Source organism: Eulemur rufifrons, chromosome 17 (genome assembly GCF_041146395.1).
Source record: "Eulemur rufifrons isolate Redbay chromosome 17, OSU_ERuf_1, whole genome shotgun sequence".
In the NCBI taxonomy this organism is placed as follows: domain Eukaryota; kingdom Metazoa; phylum Chordata; class Mammalia; order Primates; family Lemuridae; genus Eulemur; species Eulemur rufifrons.
The window spans coordinates 53,565,337-53,592,979 of record NC_090999.1 but is presented as its reverse complement, the minus strand read 5'-3'; the positions used below and the strand labels follow the sequence as shown (position 1 = coordinate 53,592,979).

Here is a 27,643-nt window from a genome sequence, read left to right as displayed (position 1 = left end):
GTAATTTTCAGGTCATTCAATTTATTTCACTGGGGTTCCCTAGGTTACTATTCTTACTCTGCTCTTACCAGAGTATCCCCTCAACTTTGTATCACAAAGCTTTCTTTATATATCCCACTAGCAAACGGATGTCTACTCCAGGATTGCATTAAATCAACTAAACATGTACATATGGCTTCCCTTCAATATTTTTCAGAGTACTGGTATTTCTATTCTACTATATTTATAATACATGTTTTGTCTGATTAAATTTTCCATTTACTAGATAGTGCTCACATTTAAGAATTTTTGCCTAATCTACTTATTATTTCCATTTGTTTTTTATTAATTTTTGGCTTTTTAGTTCAATTCCCACCAAAAAAAAGTTTCTCACTGCCGAAGAACACATAAATCAACGTGATAAAAACAAAACTCAAAATTAAACTGTTGAATACCAACAGATAGCAAGATTGGGATATATGTGAGAATAAAATATTGGTGTGTAATATTTATGAGTTAATCATGTACTGTATATTTCAAAATACCTAGAAGAGAAGTTTTTGAATGTCTTCGTCATAAAAAGAATAAGTGTTTAAGGTGATGGATATGCTAATTACCCTGATTTGATCATTATATAATTTATACATGTATTGAAACATCACTTGTGCCCCATAAATATGTACAACAATTATGTATCCATCCTAAATAAATACATTTTTAAAAAAAAATCCAAACCACCACCTCTCCAGAAGAAAGAGAACATTCAAATAAATCCTGAAAAGTCCAGAGAAGAAGCATGGTGTGAAATTACAGTCCCTAATCATTTTTATAGAAGGGCAAAAATTGTATTAGATGAGCAAGAAGATGTTAGATGGGCCAGAATCTCATCCCACTTATTTTGATGCAAGATATATTTATGAAGTGAATTTCAGCAAAACCCAAGATGAAAAGTCATATGACAAGTCACTAAAGAAAAACTCCAGCTAACTCCAGAGTTATGCTTAATTTTATTGAGAAGACTGTTTAGAATCAGCATTCCTCCCATCGTGAGAATCATGATGTGTTTGAATCAGAATGACAGCAGTCCAGTTCCATCTAAGCAATATTTGCTCGGGTCTTACCTGAGCAAAGCCTGCCTCCTTGGCTTTCAGCTTCACGCACAGCCACTTCAGCATTACTGTTAATACCACTCACGGTTTCTGGTTCTCAAATTCTCTCATAGCAGTATCTCTGCTTCACTGGCTAATCAATATTTTTTAGGTATCACATTAACAAGAGGTCCTAACACTATCACCAACGCCAATCTCCTCTCTCTACTGACAGGCTCTTCCCTTCTAAGCTGCCCCTTTACAATAGCTGGGCACTCAAGCATCTCAGCTTAGAGAGATCAAAAAGAGGCACAAAACTTAAAGACTAAAACCCCTTCTAAACATCGCTCCTTCTTTCCTGTTCACGGTTACAGTTTATTACTTAAACATCTGATTAACTTTGGGATGTGTGGAAAGTTGTCAATAATCCGTTCTAAAGCACAATTAAATATAAAGGCAGGCAAAATATTGTTACAAAGAAATATAACAGAAAGTCATTAATGGTAAAATTATTACTTTGGGACAGAGAAATTTTAAGGAATGCTTCTAGAGTGAAAATATATAAGCTAGAGTGCCGTAGTGTCAGCCTAGCTCACAGCAACCTCAAACTCCTGGGCTCAAGCAATCCTCCTGCTTCAGCCTCCCAAGTAGCTGAGACTACAGGTGTGTGCCACCACACCCGGCTAATTTTTCTATTTTTAGCAGAGATGGGGTCTCATTCTTTCTCAGGCTGGTCTCAAACTTCTGACCTCAAGCACTCCTCCCACTTCGGGTTCCCAGAGTGCTGGAATTACAGGCATGAGCCACCATGCCTGTAGTACTACACTACAAAACTGAGAAAAATGTTTTATATCACAGTAGATATTAATGGTTCTTTCCTAACACTGAGACTTTGATTTCTTTCAAATTAACATCAATAGATACTGATAGAATTTTCTTTAAGATCACAAAAAATTCTTTAGCAAGAGTACCTATATATTATACCAATTAAACCAGAATGGATTAAAAGGATTTATGAATTCTTATATTTAATTTCCACTACAAGGACTCTAAGCAAAAAAAGCAATGGAAACAACTGTTGGTGAGGATGTGAAGAAATTGGAATCCTCATACATTGCTCATGGGAATATAGAATGGTGCAGTCACTGTGGGAAACAGTTTGGCAGTTCCTCAAAAAGTTGACCATAGAGTTACATATGACTTAGCCATTCCATCCCTAGCCATATACCCAAGAAAACTGAAAACTATGTTCAGATAAAAATTTGTACACAAATGTTCATGGCAGCATTATGATAAGAGCAAAAAATGGAAACGACCCAGATGGCCATGAGCTGAGAAGTGGATAAACAAAATGCGGTATATCCAATGGAATATAATTCAGCCATAAAAGGGAATGAAGTACTGATACATGCTACTACATGGATGAACCTTAAAAACATTATGCTACATGAAAGAAGCCAGACACAAAAGGCTTGTATGACTCCATTTACGTGGAATGTCCAGAATGGATGAATCCATAGACCCAGAAAGTAGATTAGTAGTTGGCTAGAGCTATGGGCGGTGGGGAATAGGGAGTGACTGCTAATGTGTATGAAGTTTCTTTTTAGTGCTAAAAATGGTCTGAAATTAGTGATGATGGTTGCACAACCTTGTGACTATATTAGGAAAACACTAAATTACACAATTTAAAGTGATGAATTTATGGTATGTGAAGTATATCTTGATTCAAAAAAATAAATTTTTTAAAAAGTAATGGAACATCTTCCCTCCACAATATATTTTGATTGTATTATAATTCAAAAACTCTCATGTCCAAAAAAATCCCATAGATATAATTATAAGACAAAAAATGATGCAAGTCGATTTGAAAAAATATAAAATACAAATAATATTTTAATCATACAAAGAGCTCATTAAAAAACTGATAGAAAAACACTAATAAAAATGATGAAAGGACATGAGATGATAATCTCTATGGGAAATACAGACAAATATTAATAATAGCAAAAAATGGTCAATCTCACCAATAATCAAGGACATGCTCATTACACCAAGATATTATTTTTCACCTGTCGACATAATAAAGATTTTTTTTCAACGATTTCAGCTTTCTCCTGCCCTAGTGGAGGGAGATTAAATTGGTACATACATTTTAGAAAAGCAATTTGGCACTGTGCCAGGGGCAGGGAACAATGGATGAGTAGTACACAATTTGCTTTAAAGGAATTTAGGCTGACAGAGAGACACAGACATATAAACAAATCAATGCAATAATCTCCCAGGCGCTTTGAGAGAAATAAGAGAGTACAGTGGGGCCCCAAAGAAGGGAATGGTCAGGCCTTCCTTCCGGCAGAGGAAGAGGATCAGGGTAGATGATGCAGACAACTGACTATACCAAGATGCACTGGTGTGAGTCAGACTGGAAGCAACATCCCAGCACATTAAAATTCCTGATGTGGTTGCTCCAGCTGGAGCCCGGGACCCAAGGGCAGGGGTGGCACGAGGAGTGCACAGAGGTCAGCTATGGAGGGCCTTGCTTGGCCTGGCTCACTGTGCCCCGTACCTCAAGGCAGAGCCTAGCACTGAGTAGGGAAGTAATAAATATCAGTGAAATGAGTGAATATTTTATTTTCTTAAAGCAACATGGAGGACTCTCTCTTCCCCTGCATATGTTTAAAATTTTCTACAATAAGAAGTGAACTGAATATAATAACTAAAAGCAATAAGGAACCCTGGAATTCTTTCAGCAGATCAGATGTTCTTTTTAGAAAGGGCACCCTGGTAACGTGTGGAGGATGCATCAGAAGAAAGCAGACTTGGAAGAGAGGCAGGTGAGGCAGCTGAGCAACAGTCCAGGCAGTCAGCATCTACGGCCTGATGCTGCCGCGGACACGGAGAGGAAGGGAGACCAGCCGTGTTCGGGGCAGAACGCACACTGGCAACTGATCAACGTGAACAGTGAGGTGGGGGCAGGATGACATCCTGCTGGCTTGAGTGGCTGAGTGTACAGAAGACTATTCTCTGGACAGGAGGACAGGTACACAAAACTGCTCAGAGAAAAATAGGTTGGGTTTGGACTTCTTGAGTCTCAAGTAATTCTGAGCACCTGAGGGAGATGATATATATATCATAGTTCGATATAGAAAATTACATATTGGTGGATTTCTACATATAATGGAGACAACATACACCTTGGTGGTTAAAGGCATAGGCTGTGGAGTTAGCCTGACCTGGACGTGAATTCCAGCCCTTACTGGATTGGTGACTCTTTAAGACTCAGATTCACTGGGGATAGTGCCACCTACTTCATGAGCTGTTACAATGATTAAATAAAATAGGTACATTGTGCACTTGGCATGGTGTTTAGCACAGAGAAAACATCGAGAAAGGGTGGGTCTATCTACATGGCTTAAGTCTTGGGAGTGGACACCAGGTGAGGAGACAGGAGGAGCAAAAGTGAAGCCCTACACGAGCAGCCACGTTAGAGAGAAGGACAGAACATGAGGAGCAGTGAAATAGGACAAGAAGAGATCAACAAAAAGTAGAAGGAGAATTGGAAGTGAGAGATGTCATGACATAGACGCAAAACGATGAGAATTTTGAGGTAAGACTTAGATGCCTATATATTGATGTTAAAAAAACTCCCAAATTAGTGTATAAAGGTGGAAAATAATGTGAATAATAAATAAAAAGAGTCTGTAATTATATAATCATTCTATCTATCCATATACAAGTATATAGAAAGATCTGGAAGTATACACACTGAACTGTTGCCAGTAAATACTTCTGAGGAAGTAAGTGGGCTTGGAGAAATGAGGGTGGGAGATGTGACTGGAAACTATAACTTTGACTTTTGCATTGCCTGAATTTTCTTTTCTTTCTTTCTTTTTTTTTTTTTTTGAGAGCTTACTTTTATGTATTACTTGTAAAATTCAAAAGTGAGTATTAAATTATAAACAGAAAGTTGAAGTTACATAAGGAAAGGAAAGCTTTGGCAAGTCTTTGTTGACCTAGGTGACAACAGATTCAGTGGAGCAGGGACAAAACCCATGACAGAGCTGAAAAGAGCGAGCGGGCGCCATCTGCATACCCAGGGAGAACCACCAAACCATTTCTTCAAGAAGCCAGGCTGCATGTGCAAGAGGAGACACTCGTTGCCACGAAGGAAAGGTTTTCGTTTTTGTTTTAAGACAGAAGAGATTTTTAGGAGATCCAAACAATACAGGGAAAACGCTGAGGGACGAGGAGTGAATAGACTGGAAATACAGGAGAGAAATGGAATAACTAATGGTGCAAGAAGCCAGAGAGAGAAGGCTCAAGGTAGAGATTTGCCGTGAACCAGAGACGGTTCTCCTGGGGCGGGCAGGGACTCGTAAGGACGGCTCCCTCCTGCGGGTGAGATGTGCACACGCGGCACAGCGAGCTGCTCGGTGAGCACACACGGAAGCCCTGCCGTGTCGCCAGACGCTTGCGGTGCAAGACGAGCACTGGACGCAGGAACACTGTGAGGAGTAGGAAAGGTAACTGACAGGAAAAAGTACTAACAAAGACTGAAAATTCAAGCCCGACTTTTCCCTATAGAAAATCAGTTTTAACCACCAAATCAAGTGCAATCTTTCACAGTTCACAAACATTCTCTCTCATGTTGCACTTTAGAGGCTCTTTTCCCTTAGGAAAAGAAAATGTTGAATTCTCTTTCATCGTGGCAAATCTGGAGGCAAAGTCCTGACAGAGAAGTTCTCAGTAAAAAAAATGTAATACCTCAAATGAACAAAATCCATGTTTTCAGCTTTAAAGTAGTGACAGTCTTACTGTTACAAGGAGAATGCAAAATATGGCTTTGGGATTGCTTCGGGCTATAACATCACTGCCCATTTCTGATTTTCTAGTCCTGCGGTTTTGCAGTAACACAGGAAACATTTTCAGCTCTTCTATGTAATCACTCTTTTCGGATTTGTAAGGGATTTCTCCATGCATAGTCTACAAAGGGCTGATTCTATGGGGATGATACACCTGGCGGCCTTTAGTGTTATACAGATTTTTATACTATCTAAGCCTTTATCTAAGGAAATTAAGCCTCTATCTAAGGAAAAAGAGTGAGGTTACAACATTAAGTGTCTGGTGTCTGATGCAGTTACGTGTGTTGTGTGTATGTGTTGTTTGTGTGTGTGTTGAGGGGAGAGAGAGAATGTTGTTCAACAGCTGTCTCAGGCACGTGTAATCAAAAGGACTCTAGATAAAAGCAGGCCCAAGAGGCTGGATTAGAGTTTTCTTCACTGGAAAAGAGAATAAGGCTTAATTGAAAGATTTCACTGGAGGATTAAGTCTCTCTGCTCATCTAGTCAGGGAAAGAAAGGGTCAGGTCAAGCCCTTGCCCAACTCCATCTCACGTGGCTGTATGACATGGAAGCACATGTCCCATTCCTTCTCCCCTTTGCATGCCCTGCCCTTAGAGGAACACCTAAGATCCACCTGCACGAGACACACTGAGGGAGGGAAAGAGAATTGAGGTGGGAGTTTGAGCAGAGTCTCAGTTGGAGATACTGGAAACAGGCAAAAGGCAGTGGGACAATCTCAAACATGGAACGTGTAAGCCACACATTTGCAGGGTGAGCAAAGCTACATGCACTTGACAGTGCTCTGTACTAGGCACGATATTCTCAACATCTCCAAGTTTTCACAAACCTTCGCCAACCTCCACCTTGATAGAAATCCACACCAGCTCTCTTCTCAGGACACACCTTACTTCTCTAGTCACCCCTGGACACTCATTCCCTTGTACCCTCCATGCCAAGGGGCAGGAAGATCACTTCAGCATCTCACAGTCCCCGGCGTCCCTTCCCAGCAATTGATCCTACTCTTCCAGTTTCCCGCAGAACCCTTCCTGGTCAGTGCTCACCACCTTCGCCCACAAACCTGCCCTCATTCGTCATTTCTTCTCCCAGTGATGACACCATCCAAGCTGGGGGCCTGAGAGATGTGGTGTATGCCACGCTCGTCTAATACTGTCCATATCCAGGTAGTCACAAAGTCTGCCCCCTATGCTCTGGAATACCCTCCCCCTCTCCTCCTGGCTGTTATAGTCCAGGTCCTGGGGGCATGAGGCTTAAGCCAGGATGGGAGAAGCCTTGGAAGATGTTCACATGGATCCTCTTCGAGGCCGTGACTGTCTTCTAACTGCGGAGATGTTGCTTGGTTGGTGTTCCAGCAGGTGAAACACTTCAAAGATGTCTTTTCAGTCAATAAGCCCTAAGGACCCACAATCAACCAGGTCAGTGTTTTTGATTGTCCTGATGTCTACAACTAAATCAACTGAGGTGGACAGATATGCCCAAGAAAACAAAGAAAAGATGCCAGGTTACTGATAATTTCCAGAGCTCCATCCTCATGTAGCAAACCATTTATGAAATAAGCATAGACTTAACTGCTTTTAAAATGCTCTGGCCTCAACTCACCCAGACAAAAACAAGACTGAGTCTTGGTAGCAGCTTCCCCTGAATTGGTGCCAGAACATGTGATGCGATGATATCCTAAATGTGCCAGTGTTCTAGAAATGTAATTTTGGCCAGTGATATGCAAACCATTACAGCAAGCTTCCTGGACCAGGTCAAAACCTCAAAATGAAGAATGTTAATTCCAAAATGATTTTTTTCTGGGCCACATCTAAAAGAAAAAACATGCAACTGGACATGCTAGAAAATGACCCAAAGATCTTCTGAAGGCAAACAGGGGCAATTAGATTCTGCTCTGAGTTAGAAAGCCAACAACAGCCATGTGAATTTCATAGCACACCCAGGCTGCTATTGAAAAACCGTCCCAGGAAAACAGCAGTGACCAAGAGAGGCGGTTGCGAGCAAACTTTGTTTCTAAGTAGTAACTGCAGGAGGATTTGTAGCTCAGAATAGAACTAGTCTCATGCTTACTCATCAGTTAATCAAAAGTTCAAACTTTTTAAAAGAGGGATCAATAAACCTATAATTATTAAGAATTTAAAACTTTCATATTAAAAAGGCAGCAGTACCAAATTAATGCCATCAGACTGTCCTCCGAGGGTGAAATGTTTAGTCAACCAACCACAACTAATTAATTGTGTTTTATTAGCACAATGCCAAGCAAAAATGGACGATCAATTCTTTCTCTGAATCAGCTTCATTAACTTTCTGGCTTTTGCATAAACAAAATCAGGGTGAATTTCACAGATCCAAGTTTACACCAAAAACTCGACTTAATAAAACTTAAATGAAAAAGTTATTGTCTTCCCTGATTTAGAAAACAAAAATTTAAGAAGCATGTCCATGCAAAAAGTCAAATATAAGAACTCAGGTATAAAGCAGTCAGTAAAAGAAGTCATCAAAGAACCCAATCCCAAGCCTCCAGTCAAAGGAAAAGCAAACCTAATAGGCCAAAAATTCAGGACATCAAAAAAAAAAAGATCAATTGTTAGCCAAATCTTCAAATCCAAAAGAGAAGAGAATTTTCACCATTCTATCATCCAAACCACTTAAGTGATTTCTAAAATCTGTCTCCTGGCAAAATCACACATGCTCTGGTTTTGATCATATGTCAAACATGACCAAATAATTACTGACCCACTTCCATATATATGACAATATGTTTTCACAGGATAGAAAAAAGATCTCTTACTTGAAATCTAATCATCTTTAAAGTAATTCACACTATTTGTGTTTGGTTCACCAAGATATTTGTTTGGCAACTATAAAAGCGTTCAGGCTACGGATGGTAATTGCTCTTCTGGAATGAAAAAAAAGATGGGCAAGCAGGTATGTGGGGTTTTGGGTGTTTTTTTTTTTAATTTTTAATTTTTATTTTTATAGATTTAGAGAGTACAAGTGCAGTTTTGTTACATGGATATATTGGATAGTGTTGAAATCTGGGCTTCTAGTGTACCATCACCTGAATAGTGCACAATGTACCCAATAAGTAATTTTTCATCCCTCAGCCCCCTCCCACCTTTTCGAGTCTCCAATGTCTATTATTCCACTCTGTATGTAACAGGCATGTTTTAAATGATGTACTTCATTTCAACTCCCAGGTATAAAGGAATAGAAGTGGCTACAAAGATTGTGTCTGGAGATGACCTAAGGGCTCTACCTTGCCAGCTTGATGCTTCTTTCACCTTTGAAGACCTGACTTTCTTCCTACAGCAAGTCATTCTGCATCAGCCCTAAGTGTGAAGCAAAACCCTCCGACAGGCAGTACCCAGAGCAAAGGCGGCCTAACGACGTGCGCAGACCATTATGTGTGCAGCAGGCTGCGGCCAGCGCGGGGAGAACAGCATTTGGTCGCCAGCGCCATGCCTCCCAGAGAAAGAAAAGAAACGGAAATATTTTGCAGATAACCTCTTCTCCTCTGGACCCTGACCTCCCATTAATCCACTTTCATCTTGGAATAGAGGAAGAGAAAAAGAAATACAAGAAAAGACTGAAGAGAAAGAGAGAAAATAACAAAGAGAAGTATAATAGGGAACACTGGTTAAAGGTTCTGGGGTCCGACTGACCTGGGTTTGAATCCCAGCTCTGCAGCTTCACAGCTCTGTGCTACAAGTTGGCCAAGCTGTTTAGCCATCATGAATTTTTGCTTTCTCATCTGTAAAATGGGGTTAATAACACCCTACTGGATTGTTGTGAAGAATAAAAAAAGATAAGTATGTTTTAATGCACTGAGCACACTGCCTGTCAGAGAAGGTGGCAACCGAAAGTAGCTGAAGAGAGAGCGGAGGGGAGAGGAGAGAGGAGGGGAGGCTCTGGGAGAAAAAGTTTCAAGGGTTCAAAGAACAGCCTAAACTCAGAACAAACACCTCATTCTTATTATAATTAAACTGGAAATAGTTCCTGCTCACCCACTACATAATCAGCAATGTGCATCGTGCAGAAACCACTGTGACCCAATTCCCTGCCCCATTCTCAAGGTGCGTCATCAGTCCTGCTCAGGCAGCAGAAATCTCAAACATGAAGGACGTAAAAAAATACCCTGAATTGCTAAGTAGCCCATGGGCAGTGCGGAATGTAAGTGCTGCAGCAACTTGGAGAGGGGGCCAGTGAGGGCTGACTCCTGGGGGTTCATCTCAGGGAGGGGCGCCAGAAAGAGGAACGGACAGACAGGAGAAGGGAAGACTTGTCTGGTGAAGAGAAAGAAAACGTGCCACAGCCAGAGTTTTGCCCTGAGACATGGGGAGATGAGCAAGTCAAGGGAGCAGGAAAGTGTGCAGCAACAGCCTGGATTAAGGGAGTGGGCAGGTGAAAAGCAGTGAGCACGGGAGCCAGTCATGGGAAGAAAAATGGACCAGATGTAGGTAATGAATAGGAAAAAAATAAGAGAGGGGTCTACCTTGCAACTCTTTCAGATTTCTCATTCCCATTCAAGACCTTGTGCACGCCTTTCCACCTTCCTGATATTTCTTAGGAGGAAGTGAAACCACACTTCTATTTCCCTAGAGAGAGGCTGTCATCACCCATCTTGATAACCAGGCTGCACAGGACAAGGTTGACAAATGTGGACACGTCTGTGTCCAGATCCCAGCTCTGCCACTTGCTAACTGTGTGACCCCAGGCAAGCAAACTAACTTTCCAGGCCTCGGTTTCCTTATCTGTAGAAGAAGAGGTAACTATAATACCCCTGTTACAGATTGTTGAGAGGACAAGTCAATATATTTAATAAATTCCTTAATTAAGAAGCACCTAAAATAGTGCCTGGCACATAGGAAGAAATCCACAAATTACTACTATTACTACTTACTATTATTATATCTATTACCTTTAATCTTTAGCTGGAATATAGCCACAGAAAGCTTAACTAATCATCACACACATTTCTAAGGAGGAGGTACTAAGGGTAAACCCATCTTAGAATTGAAAGTTCTTCCAAAACTACCACCAACAGTGACAACCCCAATGCAAGACCCAGACAATCAAGGATCACTCAGGATGGCTTGAGCCCTCACCTGGCTTGGTGAATGGCCTCCATCCACTCTTTACCGTCCTGCTCCTCCTCACAGCGCAGCTCCAGTGGTTTCTGACCTTCATGGCCAAAAAGAACAGTAAAGTAATACTGTAAAGAAAAACAAACACAAAAAGTTTAGTTTTAGTTTTCAAGCATAACAGCATAATATTTGCCTACAAAGGGTATATATTTGTGAAATTCATCAGCAGTATGTAAATTATATTTCAAAATGCAGTATCACTCCTGGTCCAGTTGGCAATGACTTTGCAACTAGAAGATAACCACAGACTGAATCTTAACACCCCTCAGTAACAGTGAATCCATAACCTTACTGTAATATATTTTTTATTCAAGTAACAAAAAAGAACACTGAACAAATTTGGCTATGCAGATAAAGTCAACATGATATTTTCTGATAGAGAGCTGCAGGGACACAAGAGTCTACACCACTGCACTGGCTAATTCCATTATATTTTCTATTCTGTATCTATTCTCCATTCCAAGAAACAAAATGCCTATAATTACGCAGTCCCATTGCTGTCATTTGCCTCTCTTGCAACCTTAGCAGATGCCACCAATTGCTTGTGCACGTTTTCCCACAGGTAGTCTTGCAATTCCATTCAACACAGTATTCCAGAGGGCCACTTACAGTGGATTATACTTGACATAGGAAAGGAAGCCTAATTGCCATTCTGGGGGCTAAGACATGATCAGAATTTCTTGGGGTACAGGCATAATCTAAGTTATTATTTGATAAAAGGAATTGGGCTCAAGAAGGGAAAAGACCAAATTTATCAGGAGTAAAACAATTTCTCTCATGTGAGCTTTATTCGTAATCACCAAAAACTGGGAACAACCCAAATATCCTTTAGTAGGAGAGTGGATAGCTGGTGGTACACCCAAACAATGGAATACCACTCAGCAATAAAAAGGAACACACTCTTCGTAAACTCAACAACATGGATGCCTCTCAAAAGCATCATGTTAAATAAAGAAATTGGTCTCCAGAGGTTACATACTGTATGATTCCTTTTGTATGACATTCTTGAAATAGTGGCAGAGAACAGATCAGTGGTTTCCGTGGCCTGGGGGCAGGAGTGTGTAATGTAACTATAAAGGGATAGCATGAGAGAGTTTGGGCTATGATGGAACAGGTGGGCATCCTGATTACAGAGGTTGCACAAATCCAAATGTGTTTAAATTCAGGAAACTGTGCACCAAAAAAGGGTCAATTTTATATTGTTAATATAAAGGTAAAAATTTATAAATGATTTCTCAAGGTTCTCATGAGGATTTCAGAACAGAGGTAATCATATAACCAAAACTCAGACTTCCAAACTCACAGTGGGCCACTAAACCACTTCATGTTGCAGCAAAGACATGAAATGGGGAATCCTGCAACAATAAGCAGAGTTCTTGGACCACAATTATAAAACAGAAGTTTTGTTTAAAAAAAAAAATCTTGGAATAATACAAGTTAAAATGTGGAAAATTTTCATGTAAAATACACAGAAATACACATGTATATTTGATTTAGTGTCTGCTTTGAATTAGACAAAATTATAAATGTCTGAGTTAAAGATGCATGGGGCTTCACCAACATTCGTGAATAACAATATAACCAGCAGATCATGATGATTACTACAATCTCTGAAATTTGTAAGTTCTATTGAACAGGGATGGGACATCTGAAGATCTGCTCTAGCCAATAGAGTTTCAAAATGCTTTAAAACAAACTGTTAGAGCCAAAAAAACTAATAGTACTTCCAGAAGAGATGCTCATCTCTACCACATTTTATTTCCTAGCTCCTTAGTTCCTGTCCTCTCCAATTTCCTGGCCACTGTGAACCAATCTAGGGCAAATTAGCAGACCAAGCTGAGGGAAAACTTCCAAATGGGCCAAACATACATAGCCAAACATAGTGAGGGAAAAAAAATGAATCCCTGGGTGCTAGAAACAAAGGTGAGACAAGGCCATAGCAAAAAACATGGGAACCAAAGGGTAACATCTGCAGCCCCTAGCAGCTAGGAGATGGAGTTCTAACATCCAAGGGGGGTTGGGACATAGGGTCTTGGGTCTGTGCAAGGAGCCAAGTTGGAGCTAAGACCCACGAATAACACCAGGACACTGAAGGGTTACCACCTTCAGTGGTAGGAAAAATCGTCCTACTCAAAATCCAGAAAATTAAGACTGACAACTTGATTACATAAAAATAAGAAACTTGTGCATAACAAAACTACTATAAGCAATGCATAAAGACATAGGACAAACAGGGAAAATATATGTAGTTTGAATAAAAGGAATAATATCTTTAATACATGAATATAATCATGTGATTTTTCTCCTTAGCCTATTCATATGGTAAGTTATATTAATAGAGTTCCTAATATTTACAGCCTCCATAGTTGTGTTACTTTTACAGTAACTCAATTTTTAGCTGTATTTTGGCTCTTACAACTTTTCAGTAAGCTTAAAATTATTTCAAAAATACAATTAAAAATTGTGTTACTGTAAGAGTGGTTTAAAGGGGGTATACTTAAAATATAAAAAGAGAACATTAAAAATAAAATGATAGAATAGATATACTAAATAACCACAAGACAAAATTGGACTATAATCTAAATGTATAATTAGTGATAAAGAGGGTCACTATATCAGCAAAAGACTCAATTCATTAGAAAGCATAGCAGTTCCAAACTTGTACACACCTAGTAATATAGCATTAAAATACAGAAAGCAAAAAACTGACAGAACTAAATGGAAAAAATGAAAAGTGCATCATTATATTGTATTTTAACATGACTCAATAATATAGTAATCCAACAAAACAAAGAAAAACCAAGGAATATAGAAGATATGTATAATACATTTTCATTTATGGACTATATAGCACCTTATACATAATCATTGCTAATTACAAATATTTCTCAAGTACATGAACAATATTTATAAAAATTAAATACACACAAAAGACCATAAGGCAACATTTATAGACTCCATGTCACACAGACCACGTTCTCTAACCACCACGGAATTCAGTTAGAAATGAGTTACAAAAGCATAATGTTAAAAGCTCTATCTTTTGGCAGTAAACACACACATATATACACACAACACCCACACCAATTCTAAATTATTCATTGGTCACAGAATAAATTATAATGAAAAACATCAAAATTACTTTTTATGATGAAAATACTATATACCAAACGTGGAATGCCAATAGAGCAGTTCTAAGAAGGAAATACATAATATTAAATGCTCATTTTTTAAAAGAAAGAGAAAAAAATTAATGAACTAAAGTATCCAGTTTAGGAAGTGTGCAGAAAAGAGTTAACCTAGCAGGCCTGAGACTACTATCCTTAGAAAGGCCTGCTTGCAAGCTTAGCCCTCGGCTGACATCTGGATTTTGAACATGGATTCTGGGAAGGTTCCCGCCATTCCCTGATAAGAATGGCTCACTGTGCCTAAACTGTGCAGACACTATGGTTTCTGCTGAACACCTGCTTTCCTTCTGGGTATCTGGAATTTGGGTGCGGGATAGGCAGATGATGCTTACGTGACAGCCACCAGTGAAAACTCTGAGTGCTGAGTCTCTACTGAGCTTCCTTGGTGGACAACACTTTATCTGTGTTGTCATGACTTGTTGCTGGAAAAATTAAATATGTCCCATGTGACTCCATGGGGAGAGGACTCTTGGAAGCTAGTACCTAGTTTTCTCTGGACTTTGTCCCCCATGCGCCTCTTCTCTTTGCTGATTTTGCTTTGTATTCTTTTGCTACAATAAACCATAGTTGTGAGTACAGCTATATTTTGAGTCCTGTAAGTCATCTTGGCAAATCATGGAACCTAGGGATGGTCTTGGAGGTCACTAATACAGGACATTATTATGAAAGATGTAATTATGAAAATGATAACAGAAGTTAACAAAAATAGAAAACAAAGATAAAATAGAGGATCGACACCACCAAAAAGTTGTATTTATGTGAGTAACTTTGAAAAGAGATGATGTGGGCACTTTCCAAGAAAATTATAGCTTGCCAAAATTAACTTTAAGAGAAACAGAAAACCAAAATAAACTAAAAACCATTAAAAAATTAAAAACCTAGTTTTTAAAACCAGCTGATTAAAGAATCCCTTTCAGCCCAGACGGTTTTACTCGTAAGTTCTACCAAATATTCAATGAACAGATGTGTCCAGCCTTACACAAACAGAAAGCAGATAAAGCAGGAATGCTCTCCAACACATTTTACAGAGCTTGTGAATCATGGATTCCAAAACTGGGCAAAGACAGTTCAAAAAAGAAAGATCACAAGCCAAGCTCATTCATGAATATAGATGCAAATATTTTTACCAAAATATTGTCAAATCAAATCCAGCAATGTATATTTTAAAAGACATCTAAGCCAAATCAAGTTAATCTAAAAATGTAAGTATACGGCTCAATATAAAATATTTAATAATGTGATATTTTCTACTAACGAATTAAAGGAGAAAACAATATGATCATCTCATTTGATGCAGAAAATATATTTGATAAAATTCTTCATAAACATATGATTAAAATTCTTTGCAAATTAGAAAGTGAAATGGCTGAAACTGGTAAAGGAAGGAAAGAAGAGAATGAGGGAGGGAGGACCGGAGGGGTAGGGAGTGGGTTGTTTAATGCTGCAAAGAAAATACAAACAGGTTATCAAATAGGCAAACTAGCTCAGTGGGGGTGGGGGGCTGGGAGGAGGGTGTAAGGGGAACATCTCCATTTCTAACTAATCTGAGGTGACAAATGCCTTTGGAGACCCTTTCCACTCCACTGGCCCCAAGTACAAGTGACAGGAGCAGTCCATATTTTGTATCTAAGAATCATATTATATATAATGGCCTTCCAATGTAACCAAATGTTGAAATGGAACTTTGTGTTTCAGTTTTGGCTGCGGCCTCAAGACAACAAACCCAACCAATGCCCATGTGACAAAGAGAGGTACTGAACCACCATGCCACACCTGCAAAGGAGGTGGCTAAAAATGGTCCTGATTTCCACTCATTCAAGGCCATAAAAGGGTTAAATTTGAAATGACCAAACTCTTGGAGATTATATAGAAGATTTCTTCATAGGGAACTGTGTGTGCTAGGTCCCCCGCCCCACTACCTGGCCCCCGGCATACTTTGGGGAGGGGGGAGGGGTGTTCTCCTGACCTCAAGCTGGTAAGAAGGGCTCCAAGAGCTTGCTCAGAGAAGTTCCTGTGTTCTCCCAAGCTGGTGCCTGGCTATGTGTGAAGGCTAATGTCTGCAGCTGTCTGCCCGGCGAGGGCAAATCAAAAGGAACAGAAGTTGTCCACACCTGAGAAAGCCAAGCTGGGCTTGTCTTAGAGCAGACTGAAGGACATTGAGGAGGGCAGCCCAGAGCGATGAGGAGGCGCAGCACAAAGAGGGTGCCGGGGTCCCACCCAGTGCCAAGGGGCTGGGGTCACAGGAGACCGGGCAGATGAGATGCATTCTTGCATCTTGGTGGGCAGTCGCTAAAAACGGAGGGGCTCCTGCAAACACAGGGGAGCATCCCCAGACGCTGAGCTTTCACCACCAGCCACTCGCAGAGGAAACACGTCCCAGAGGGGTCCCAATGTGGAAAAGCCAGAGCGCCCAGGAAGCTGGCGAGGAGAGCCAGGGACGGAGGGGCAGCTGGCACCCACCCTTCCCTGCAGCAATCGCCACCCAGGGACGGGAGAGGCTTTCATTTTCAACAAGTCTATCGGAGACTGGACATATTAATCACCAAACTGTCTGAGAGGAAAATGTGACCAGAGAACTTTATATTATTTTGGAGTCATCAGAAAATACCCTGGGCCTGCCCAAGACTTCATCCCAGGACGTGAAGAGAACCAGCCCCACAGAGCTGGTCTGAAACGTCCCAACTCCCTCCACCCCCGTCCTGCTCATTCAGTCTGAGAGTTCTTGAAACAAAATAAAATAAAACAAAACAAAATAAAAACCTCAGGTCAATAATCTTATTAATCTCTAGTCCTGAAGATAGGGATTTTCGGCACAGTTTTACCAAAAGGAAAATATTAGCTAAGAGACTTCTAAAGTTACCGGCGTGTGTCATCAGTGATTGAGGACTCTGGGCCATGCCTGTGAGATGACCCACCACACTTCCCCATCGACAGTCCCGAGCCCCCAAAGTGACAGCTGTCTTTAGTTCTTAAACCTCGGGTTCAGGCAAATGACTAAATGCTATAAACTAGAAGGAAATGACTTTATGAAAAGACAACTAAGTACGGGGAGTATTGAGTTTACCATTGTATTCAATAAAGGTCTATTTAAATTTGAGAGGAAAAGAGTAAAAACTCAATAAAATAACAAATCAGTGGCTTAAAGGGCAATCTTATAACTGATGGCATTTCAGTAACTGCTGGCTACCGTCCAAGCCCACACGCCCAGTCTGGGAGAGGAAACACTTAATGAACTGGCCTGATGTAAAGGCTGCAGCCAGCCAGCACCTCCACAGCAGCTGCTGCTTGGGAGCCCAATTAAAAGCCACCTTTAAAAGACAGCAAGGCAATTACATTAGCAGAATACACCCAAAGGTTAAACCATGTCTCAGACACAACAATGATGGAAAGAGTTCTGAGAAGTACACGTTATATTTTCAAGAGTTGAACAAATTCAGCTAAATCACAAAAAATTAAACACTGCCTCCGTATGTGCCTGCAAATTATTTATTTGTAGCCACTCATCAAAGTCTTTGTGTCTGGCCTCACTCTGACACACATCGTGGATCTGTCTCGGACCTGGCTTTACAGTGCCCTAGGGAATCAAAAATAGCAGCTTTGACCTGTCCTACCACAGGAACTTGGGGGAGACGTTACAAAGTACTGGGTCATCAGAAAGTGAGAGGAAGCATTAAAACAGAGTGATGTCCTTGTTTATGTCTTTAAATTCAACATCTAAAATGACAATGAGTTTGTCTACTTTTTTCCTCCCTGGATAGTACCAAGTCCCAACTCCGTGTCTCTTGCCAGGTTCTTCCCAGGCAGCGACCCTCTGCTTCTACTTTAGACAGCATCGCAATCAGATCCAAACCTGAATTCACGTGCTACCTTCCTTCCCTCCCTCCCATCCCCCAGGGCCCTTTCTCTTACACCCTGCCCTCAAAACTATTCCTTCTCCTCTTGTCTTCTCTCTCAAGTAAAGTGCACTGGCATTCAACAGCTATCCCAGCTAGGAACCCCCAAGTTACCATCAGTTTCTCTCTCCTTCTCAGCCCCACCCAAATGGTTTCACCGATGCTCCCTCCTAGGAACCTCTTCTGGCATTTATTGTCCCTCAACTAGACGAATGAAACCAGCTTTACCGCTGGGATAACAGATATGACAGCTTTGAAATACTTTCCAATTTATGTTGCTTTATGTCACAGCTGGTCTCTCTCCCTCCCTATATCCCAGCAGCCATTACAGCCCAAAGTGGGAGGCCAACAGGATGCCCAAGGGGGAGTCCCAGTGAGCTGGGAACACAAGGAGAAGTGTGACGAGAAGAGGTCCAAGGTAGGTAGAGAAAGCAGAAAGAGGGAGGGACGCATATGGTACAGCTTCTCCCCACTCTGGGCTAAGATCCCAGAGAAGGGTGAGGGGTTAAAAGTGTTGATGACAAAGCCAAAGCCAGGGAGCTTCTGCACCACTTTCCCTTTGGGGGCTCTAGAGGATATCCTCATAGCCATAGCCTCATGTCCCACCTCCAACCTCAGGACAGTACAGGTGATGACCATGCCACATAAATCAGTAAAACGGGTGTCCCAGCAGTTAAGTAAAGAAAGGGGCTGAGTTTAGTTATCGCGACCTTCGCCAGCGTCTATGTGGTGTGGACGTCCCCAAGTGTGCTGTGAAGGGCTGTGGAGGGAAGTGCACTATGAGACCTCAGCAAGCGCCCCAGGGGACCAAGTAAGCAAATGGACCTCAGAGAGAATGGACCACAGGTTACAGCAGCCACATGCTTCAGCAACAGATGTCAACACAATGCCCAAGGCAGAGCCACAATAATGTCCAAACCCGATCAGCACCACCAGCAAAGCCTCCGCCCTCTGATACACACACACACACTCACACACTCACATACCCTCCAGGACACATAAGCCCCCTTTTACTGAGCTACCATCTTAGCATGGCACAGAAGGAAGAATGAATTACCAAAGAGACCTTTTACATCACTGGAGTTTACTACTCCCTATCAAGCTGAATTTATTACTCTCAACCAAATGCATCTTCTTTTTTCTCCATTTATTCAGAGGGAACAGGGAGTCTTAAGGAGAAAGATCAAATTTAGAAAAATATTTTCTTTGCACATCTAAGTGTAGTGAGGATACATCTGTGACCCTGCCTCCAATTTTCTCAAATCCTTCTATCCCAAACAAGGCGGACAGAGTTTTCTTTCTAAAAGATAAATCTGAGCTATCATGTGTGCTTACAAAACCTTCGCTCATATTCTCAAATTCTAATAGCAAATCTTAAAGAGGCTGAAAATGCCCTTCACAAACTCGCCCCAGTCCCCATATTTTCACTTTTGCCTGTTTCTTCCCATGCACACACCAGCAGCTTCGACATATCCTCCCCCAAGAAGCTCTTTCCTTGGCCTCAAGCTGTGACAGCGAAGCCTGTGGCATGGTCAGATCTGCATGTGATGCCTGACGCCTCCAAGTGGTAACTGAAGCTGTGAGACCTTGGGCAAGTTGCTTAACCTTTCTCAGCCTGAGTTTCCTTGTGGGCAACTGAGGACAATGACAGACACCTTATAGGATTGAAACCAGCTGACATCCAGCGCCTGGCCCGCAGTAGGCACTTCACAAATGTCAATTCCCTTCTCTACTAGTGTGCCTCTTTGTCTTGACATACTTTGTTTCTTTCTTCATCCCCAGTCCACTCTGTACCCACAAATTCTTACTGGACTTTCTTGACTCATGTCACTGAAACGTGGCATGAAGATTCTAAGAGAATCCTTCCCTGGCACTTTCTGGCAAAAAAGAAGTCACTCCTTCCTCTGGCCTCCAATAGCCCTGGGCACCTTCTTCCCTCCCACTGCCTTAGAGTTGTCCATTAATGTGTATCTCTTCCCTGCCAGTCCAGTCCTGCTGTACCCGCGATCCTAGCACTGTGCCTGGCACACAGAAAGCCCTTACTAACATTTGGGGCATAAATGATCACCAGTAGAAAAAAACGTGAGGTGCAATTAACCTAATAAATTTGCTTCAAACAGCATCCATGATAATCAATTTCATTACTACATAGTCACATCCAGGTAGCCATCTAGAGAAGGAATTTATACACAAATTTTTTTTAGAGATTATAGGTAAATTGCTCTACGGAAAAGAAAGATCCTGTAAGCCTCCAAATTTATCATAAGCCATGGAAAACCAGAACATCACAATGATCTCACAAACCTCTAGCAGAGCAAAAAGAATAGATACTGTTTGTTGACAGGTTCACCGAAAATTCTTACCTCTTACCTACAAAAACCATACAATGCCAGAAAGGCAACAAAATGAACAGATATAGGAAATATAAAGGTTCAGGGTCTTACTAGCATCTATGTGAATTTTCATTTTCAGTTTTCTGGTTTTTATGATAATGTGTTTGCTGCTGTTTATTTTTTTTTTTATTTTTTATTTTTTTGGCAGAGAGAACAAATGTAACCCAACATGAGAACAGAAGTTCACTTACAACTCTGGTCCTTAACCTTCTGCAACTTTGAAACAAATTTACAGCTAACAGTGGCAATTTCTGAGCAATGGCATTACCAGGGCCCCTCCCCTTTCTACATTTCTACATTGTTTGAATCATTTACAGTAAACATGTATAGCTATACAGCTAACAAAAAATATACGTATTTCATTTGTAAATTGTTTGAATCATTTATCATAAACGTGTCTGGCTTTATAATCAGCAATAAAGATATTTATTCCATTTTCAAAACTATGCCAAGGTCTTTCTCATATTGCTTACATACCCATAGATAGTAAATTACATTAGCCAAATCAATAATATTCAACTTAAGATTAAAAACCATTTGGGGTTTTCTTAAAGGTATATAGCAAAAATATAATTTCTATAAAATATGCTGCCCCCATACATATTATTTGGATGGTGCTGCAGGGTTTTGAATCACGACACATGTTCTTTACATTTCTCAGCTTTCGATAAAGAGAACTAAAGCCTAGCTTCTTGCAAATATGCCAACCCTTTCCCTACAGCTGTCAAGGTTCCTGCCAGGGGGGATGGGAGCGCCCCACAGGAACTTAACTGTGGTCTTCTCTTCTCGGGCTGCCAGGCTTCTCACCCTGCAAGGCAGATTCTGGGTGGATAAAGAAATGGCTGCCTTCCAATTGTCCCTGGCTCCATGACTTAATGAACACATGGACCACTGTCCCATCGCAGTCACACAGTCACAAAGCAGCCGGGAGAGCAGTGCCTCTGAGACCACATCACAGCTCGGGAGCGCTCCGTCCCACCCAGGCCTTGGGGTCTGGCCTTCCTATTCCCTAGAAATTTGAACAATAATATTGAGGGGCCCACTGCAGCCCGGGGCATATTTCCCCAACACCCCCATGGGTCACTATGACCATCCATCCCAGCCAGAGCAGAGACTCCAAGTGTTTCGGGATGTGGGGATGGATAAAAACCACAGACAGGAATTCTCCAGCCCAGGTGCATTTCAAAAGCAATAATAAAGTATGTGGTCATGTTATTCTTCCTATGATTCATTACCTCCTCCACTGGCTTGTTTTTTCCCCTCTCTTCTTTCTGTAACCGCTTGTAAAGTGGAAATAAAATATATTTTTAAGCATTTGATATATTGATGAAACTTTATACAAATGTTGACTCTGAGTTTAACTTTCATATATCTCAAAACTTATCCAAACTGACAACTGAGCTATTGTTAACATTCATGGGAGCTTCAATTAATGTTTTTCTGGTATGTCTGGTGCATAAGAGAAACATATCCCATCCTTGAGCCCTAGAGGCACAGACAGATCACACTAAATCTGATTTGCTGCCACTATGAAACAGCAAATGGGAGAGAGAGAACTGAGAGAAGACAAATTAAGATAACAGCAAGGTGGGCGTAAAAAAGGGGGAAATAACTTACGTTTCTTGATAACATTTCCTCTCCTTCTGCTCCTCGCAGTCTTACTCTTTCATACTTCCTGCCATTAAAATGTTATTTGTAAGGGGCTTCTCTGCCCACTGCATCTGCTCAGCATTGTGCTAGCTGGTAGAACATTAATTGAAGAAGAAAAGTCTAAAATTCTATCCTTGATCCAGCTCTGCTGGTCTCTAGGAGAGAAGGCATTTCACTCTTGTGCCTCGGTAGCTGTTTCTATAGACTGGGATCTTTCCTTTACCACAACTCTATCCTATGGGCACTTGTAGCTTCAAGAAAATTCTGTGTCAATCAAAGGAGACTGACTCTCCCACTCATTTATAGACTCCATCTTTTCATATCATGGTTTATATAGTATGTTAAAGCTCATTCTTTATTGTTAAAACAGATGTCAAATCATCCAACTGCCTCCTCCAGGTCTCCTTAAGAACAAATATCTAAGATGCTGAAGAATTTTCCCTCTTCCTATCAGCTCCCTTCCTTTTCAGCATCTCAGTTCACAGGGCTTGCTGTGGGCATACTCGCTTCCGTTCAAGCCGACTTCACAGGTTCAGCAGTGGGAGCCCAAGACTAGAAGGTGACACATTAGGACTCTCATTCCACCTTGGAGAACACAGTGTGAGCCCTGTCAAGTTCCTCTTTGTGCTCACTTTGTTCTAAGGCCAAGTGGAGACAAGGCCACCTTTCCTATTAACCTCCAAGGTGAGGATCAAATGCAGTAACATACATCAAAGTGTCTTGAAAAGCATGAAGTGCACCTTGTCATTGCTGTGGGAGTAGAACTGCCAGAGCACATCTGGGAACCAGCCACCTCCTGGCTACCTAGGACACTGGGCCCCTACCAGGGGGAACGGGGTAATTTCAGTGTTCCTTCTCTTTTTACCCTGCTTGCCTCAGATAAATGTGCTAATCCACAGGGAAAAGAAGAAGGGGATGTATGACAATTATGAACCAGTACACTGGGTCCTTGGTAATTAAGAAGAGGTCATACTGTTTTTGTTGTGGTGGTTGTTTGTTAGTTGTTTTGTATTTGAGGATTTTTTGGTGGTTGCTTGATACTCGTGATGAAAAGAGTTCTAATGCTCCAAAAGGCTTAGAAAGGAGTTCATATTTTGCATGAACACAACTTTTCTAAAGAAGACAGACTAATGGCCAAAAAACATGAAAATATGCTCAACATCTCTACTCATTGGGGAAATGCAAATCAAAACCACAATGAGATATTGTTTAACTCCAGTGAGAATGGCCTTTATCAAAAAGTCCCAAACCAACAGATGCTGGCATGGATACAAAGAGATGGGAACCCTCATACCCTGCTGGTGGGACTGCAAACTAGTGCCACCTCTATGGAAAGAGGTGATCCAGCAATCCCAGTACTGGGTATTTACCCAAAAGAAAAAAGACATTCTATAAAAAAGACATCTGCAGTCCAATGTTTACAGCAGCACAATTCACAATTGCAAAGATGTGAAACAACCCAAGAGCCCACCAATACATCAGTGGATTAATACAATGTGGTATATGTATACCATGGAGTACTATTCAGCCATAAAAGAAATGGGGAACTAATATCTCTTGTATTGTCCTGGATGGCACTGGAGCCCATTCTTCTCAGTGAAGTATCACAAGAATGGAAAAACAAATACCCTATGTACTCACCATTATATTGGAACTAATCGATCAACACTTATGTGTACATATGGAGGCAATGTTCATAGGGTGTCGGGCAGGTGGGAGGGGGAGGAGGGAATGGGTAAATTTGTACCTAATGGGTGCGGTGTGCTCTGTCTGGGGGATGGGCATGCTTGTAGCTTTGACTCAGGCAGTGCAAAGACAATTTATGTGACCAAATTGTTTGTACACCCACAATATTCTGAAATAAAAAAAAAACAGAAAGGAGTTCATATTTTGAAGCTTCAATGACATGCAAGAGTTTGCTGAATGGTTTGTCCCAAGAGAAGCCAACATATAGAGTGGAAATATGAAACTGAATAAAACTAAGCATTAGCATGCATAAAATCTATACTATGCTGCAATATCAGCTTTCACAAACTGCCTTAGAATGTATTCTTCTATTAAACATATTTTAATAGACAAGAATGTAACTTAGAATCCAGCTCCAAAAGTAAGAGTTGAACTACTTTCTGCTGTAGTTTCTACCACAACAGGAAAAACTCATTCAGTTTGGCTTCCAAATTTTATAAACAACTGAATCAAACTCAACTATGTTCATTGGAGAGTGACAAGGACAATAAGGGGTCAGAAAACCTGTCATTTTAAGAATGGCCAAAAGAACTTGATATATTTGGTTTCTCTTCGAATCATTGAAAGGCTATTTCATAAGAATTGGAACAGAGAAACTTTTGTCAACCAAGGAAACTGAGCTCCTGTAAATTACCAGGCCTACTGAAATTATGCAAATGGAGAGTGATACATGGTGGCTTATGTCATCATCCCCAACTTTCAGGGAAAGGCAATGGTTCCTCTCCATGTTTTATTAAATTCTCACATAAGTTCTTGTGTTCCTCCTGTATTACCACTCCAGATAGCAATCGATGTTATTGAAGATAATATTTAATCTATATGATTGGCTTCCCCCACACCCAGCCCTCTATTTACTTGTTTAGAGAGAGACATCTAACTGTGGTCAGCTTCAGACCTAGCACAATTGTGAATTTAGTCATCATTGTCACAGTGTCCTCTTATGGTGACATGACTAAGTCTTTTCTGACACTGTGCCTGGTTTAAATCAGTAATCATCACTTATACTTACCAAATTAGGAAACACTTGCATTAAAGGGTTTTAATCAGAAGTATTAGGTTAATTACGTTATAAAAGTGACAAAAAGAATCCTTTAGTTTAAAACATTGTTTCAGGCCAGGCAAGGTGGCTTAGGCCTGTAATCCTAGCACTTTGGGAGGCCGAGGCAGGAGGATCGCTAGAGGCTAGGAGTTCGAGACCAGCCTGAGCAAGAGTGAGATCCCGTTTCTACAAAAAATAGAAAAATTAGGCAGGCACCGTGGTGCACACCTGTAGTCCCAGCTACTCAGGAGGCTGAGACAGGAGGATCACCGGAGCCTGGGAGTTTGAGGCTGCAGTGAGCTATGATGACACCACTACACTCTAGCCTGGGTGACAGAGCAAGACCGTGTCTCCAAAAAAACAAAAAAATTGTTTCAATTTTTACATTTTAGGTGCTAACTACTCAATGAATTTATGTATTGATAATTATTGCAAACCTCAAAGATGGAAGCCCTAATAATAATGATGATGAAATAATAATAAAATTATCACATACATCCAAAATAGCATATGCTCATGAAGAAACTAGATAATATAAAAGGACAAATTAATATACTTAATATGCAAAGAGGTTTTCTAAATATTAATAAATAAGGAAAAACTAAATATCCCAATAGAAATGTGGGAAAAGGAACAGAATATTCACATGCCCACAAAACAAAACAATTACAGAACACATAAAAATATGAAAAATATCACTGATAATCAAAGAAATGCATATTTGTACATTAAGACCATTTTACACAAATTTCAACTTTTAAAAAATAATAAAATCCAGAGTTGGAAACTGTATTATGCTGATTGGTATAAAAGTGGTTACAATCTTTGTGGAAATGGTTGGCAATTTGTATCACAGACTTTAAAATATTCCCATTTCATAGAGGAATCTATACCAATGAAATAATTGGAAATATATACAATGACTAGGTAACAAGAATGTTCCTAGCATCATTAATAATAATAAAAAAGTCCAACAATAGTGGACAAGTTAATTGTGGAATATTTAAACTGGAACACTCTGAGTGATTAAATTAATAATCACACTCCCTAAGAAAATTTTCAGAAATATTCATATAAATATTCTTTATTTTAAACAAGTTTCAAAGAAAGTTATAAAATAGCATATTAGTACTTTTCAATTGCTGCCCACCACAGGGAAAACAGAGTTTGGTTACAGAGTATGAAATAAATTTTGTAAAAAAAAAAATATATATATATATATATATATATCTAGAAAAGCAATAGCATAAAGAAGCAGACACAAAAGATAACTTTTGTGGGATAAAATACACCATGAGCAAAGGTGAAATTAGACTATCAGATATTTGTAATGTAAATGGCTGACAATCATAATCCACATATATAATCAATAAGAAAAAGACATGGCTAGGCATGGAGGCTCATGCCTATAATCCCAGCACTTTGGGAGGCTGTGGCAGAAGGATCGCTTGAGCCCAGGAGTTCCACCCTAGGTACCAAAGCAAGACTATCTCTGTTAAGAAAAAGCAAAAAAGCAACCCATAGGAAAATGGGTAAAACTATAAATAGGCAATTTAAAAAATAGAAAATAGAACTTTCCAATAAATATAAAACTATTCTCAACTTCATTAGAATTTAGGAAAATGCCAAGTAAAACATTGAAATAGGCCAGGCGTGGTAGCTCACACCTATAATCCCAAGCACTCTGGGAGGCTGAAGTACGAGGATCACCTGAGGCCAGGAGTTCAAGACCAGCCTAGACAACACAGCATCTCTACAAAAGATGCAGATACAGGTGGGGCACACCTGTAGTCCTAGATACTCAGGAGGCTGAAGCAGAAGGACTCCTTGAGTCCACAAGTTCAAGGTTAAAGTGAGCTATGATCATGCCACTGCACTCTAGCTTGGGTGACAGAGTGAGACGCTGTCTCTAAAAAAAAAAAAAACCATTGAAGTAACATTTCCACCCATCAGACAGGTTACTATGATAACGGCTTTACAATATCATTATTAAAATATGGGGAAATGGGAACAACGATACAACATTGGTAAAACCACCTGTGGAGAAGCATTTGATAGTATCTATTAAAATTTGAAATGAGTTTCTGGTTCTAGAAGTGGCAGAGTGCCTTTTATCAAACTAACTCTCCAGTAGAGAACAATCATAAATTTGGGATAACATATACAACATAAATATATTTGGGATAACATATATAACACAATATATATAACATAACATGTATATAAAACAAATACATTTGGGATGACATATATAACTATGAAACAACAAAATATAAGGGAAGATTTGATTCTTGAAAGAAGAAATCTGTACATGAGATTCAAGTCTATACAGCTTTTCACATGAGGGCATACCACAGCCCAGGTGGTGTGGCACTGCCACAAATCCCGCAGAAAGCCACAGTTTACTAGTTTGAGGAGTAAATGAGGACAGAATGAAGAAGTGCCAGAGCAATAGAAAGTAAGAGAGAAAATACTGAAAAAGGTGAAAATCACAGAGGAGATGTCCTAAAATCTGCATTAGAAACTTTGCTCAAATCCTTGGCTGGCCCCTGTACATACAAGTTCCAAGGAGCCCAGTGGAAAGCAATCTCTTGAAGACTAAAAAAATTGATCCAAAGATTTCAGCTGCTGCCCCCATGTATAGGGGAGGCAGTTTGGACACTGAGT

The 27,643-nt window shown here is 40.3% G+C and overlaps 1 protein-coding gene across 1 annotated transcript in view; it reads right to left on the bottom strand.

The window, feature by feature from the left end:
* The window catches only part of RASGRF2 (Ras protein specific guanine nucleotide releasing factor 2), a 216,302-nt gene that overhangs the window by 143,837 nt on the left and 44,822 nt on the right, over positions 1-27,643 (bottom strand). The window contains exon 2 of the mRNA XM_069492794.1: positions 11,029-11,135. Coding sequence (XP_069348895.1) covers positions 11,029-11,135 — 107 coding nt within the window. The remainder of the gene's footprint in view (positions 1-11,028; positions 11,136-27,643) is intronic.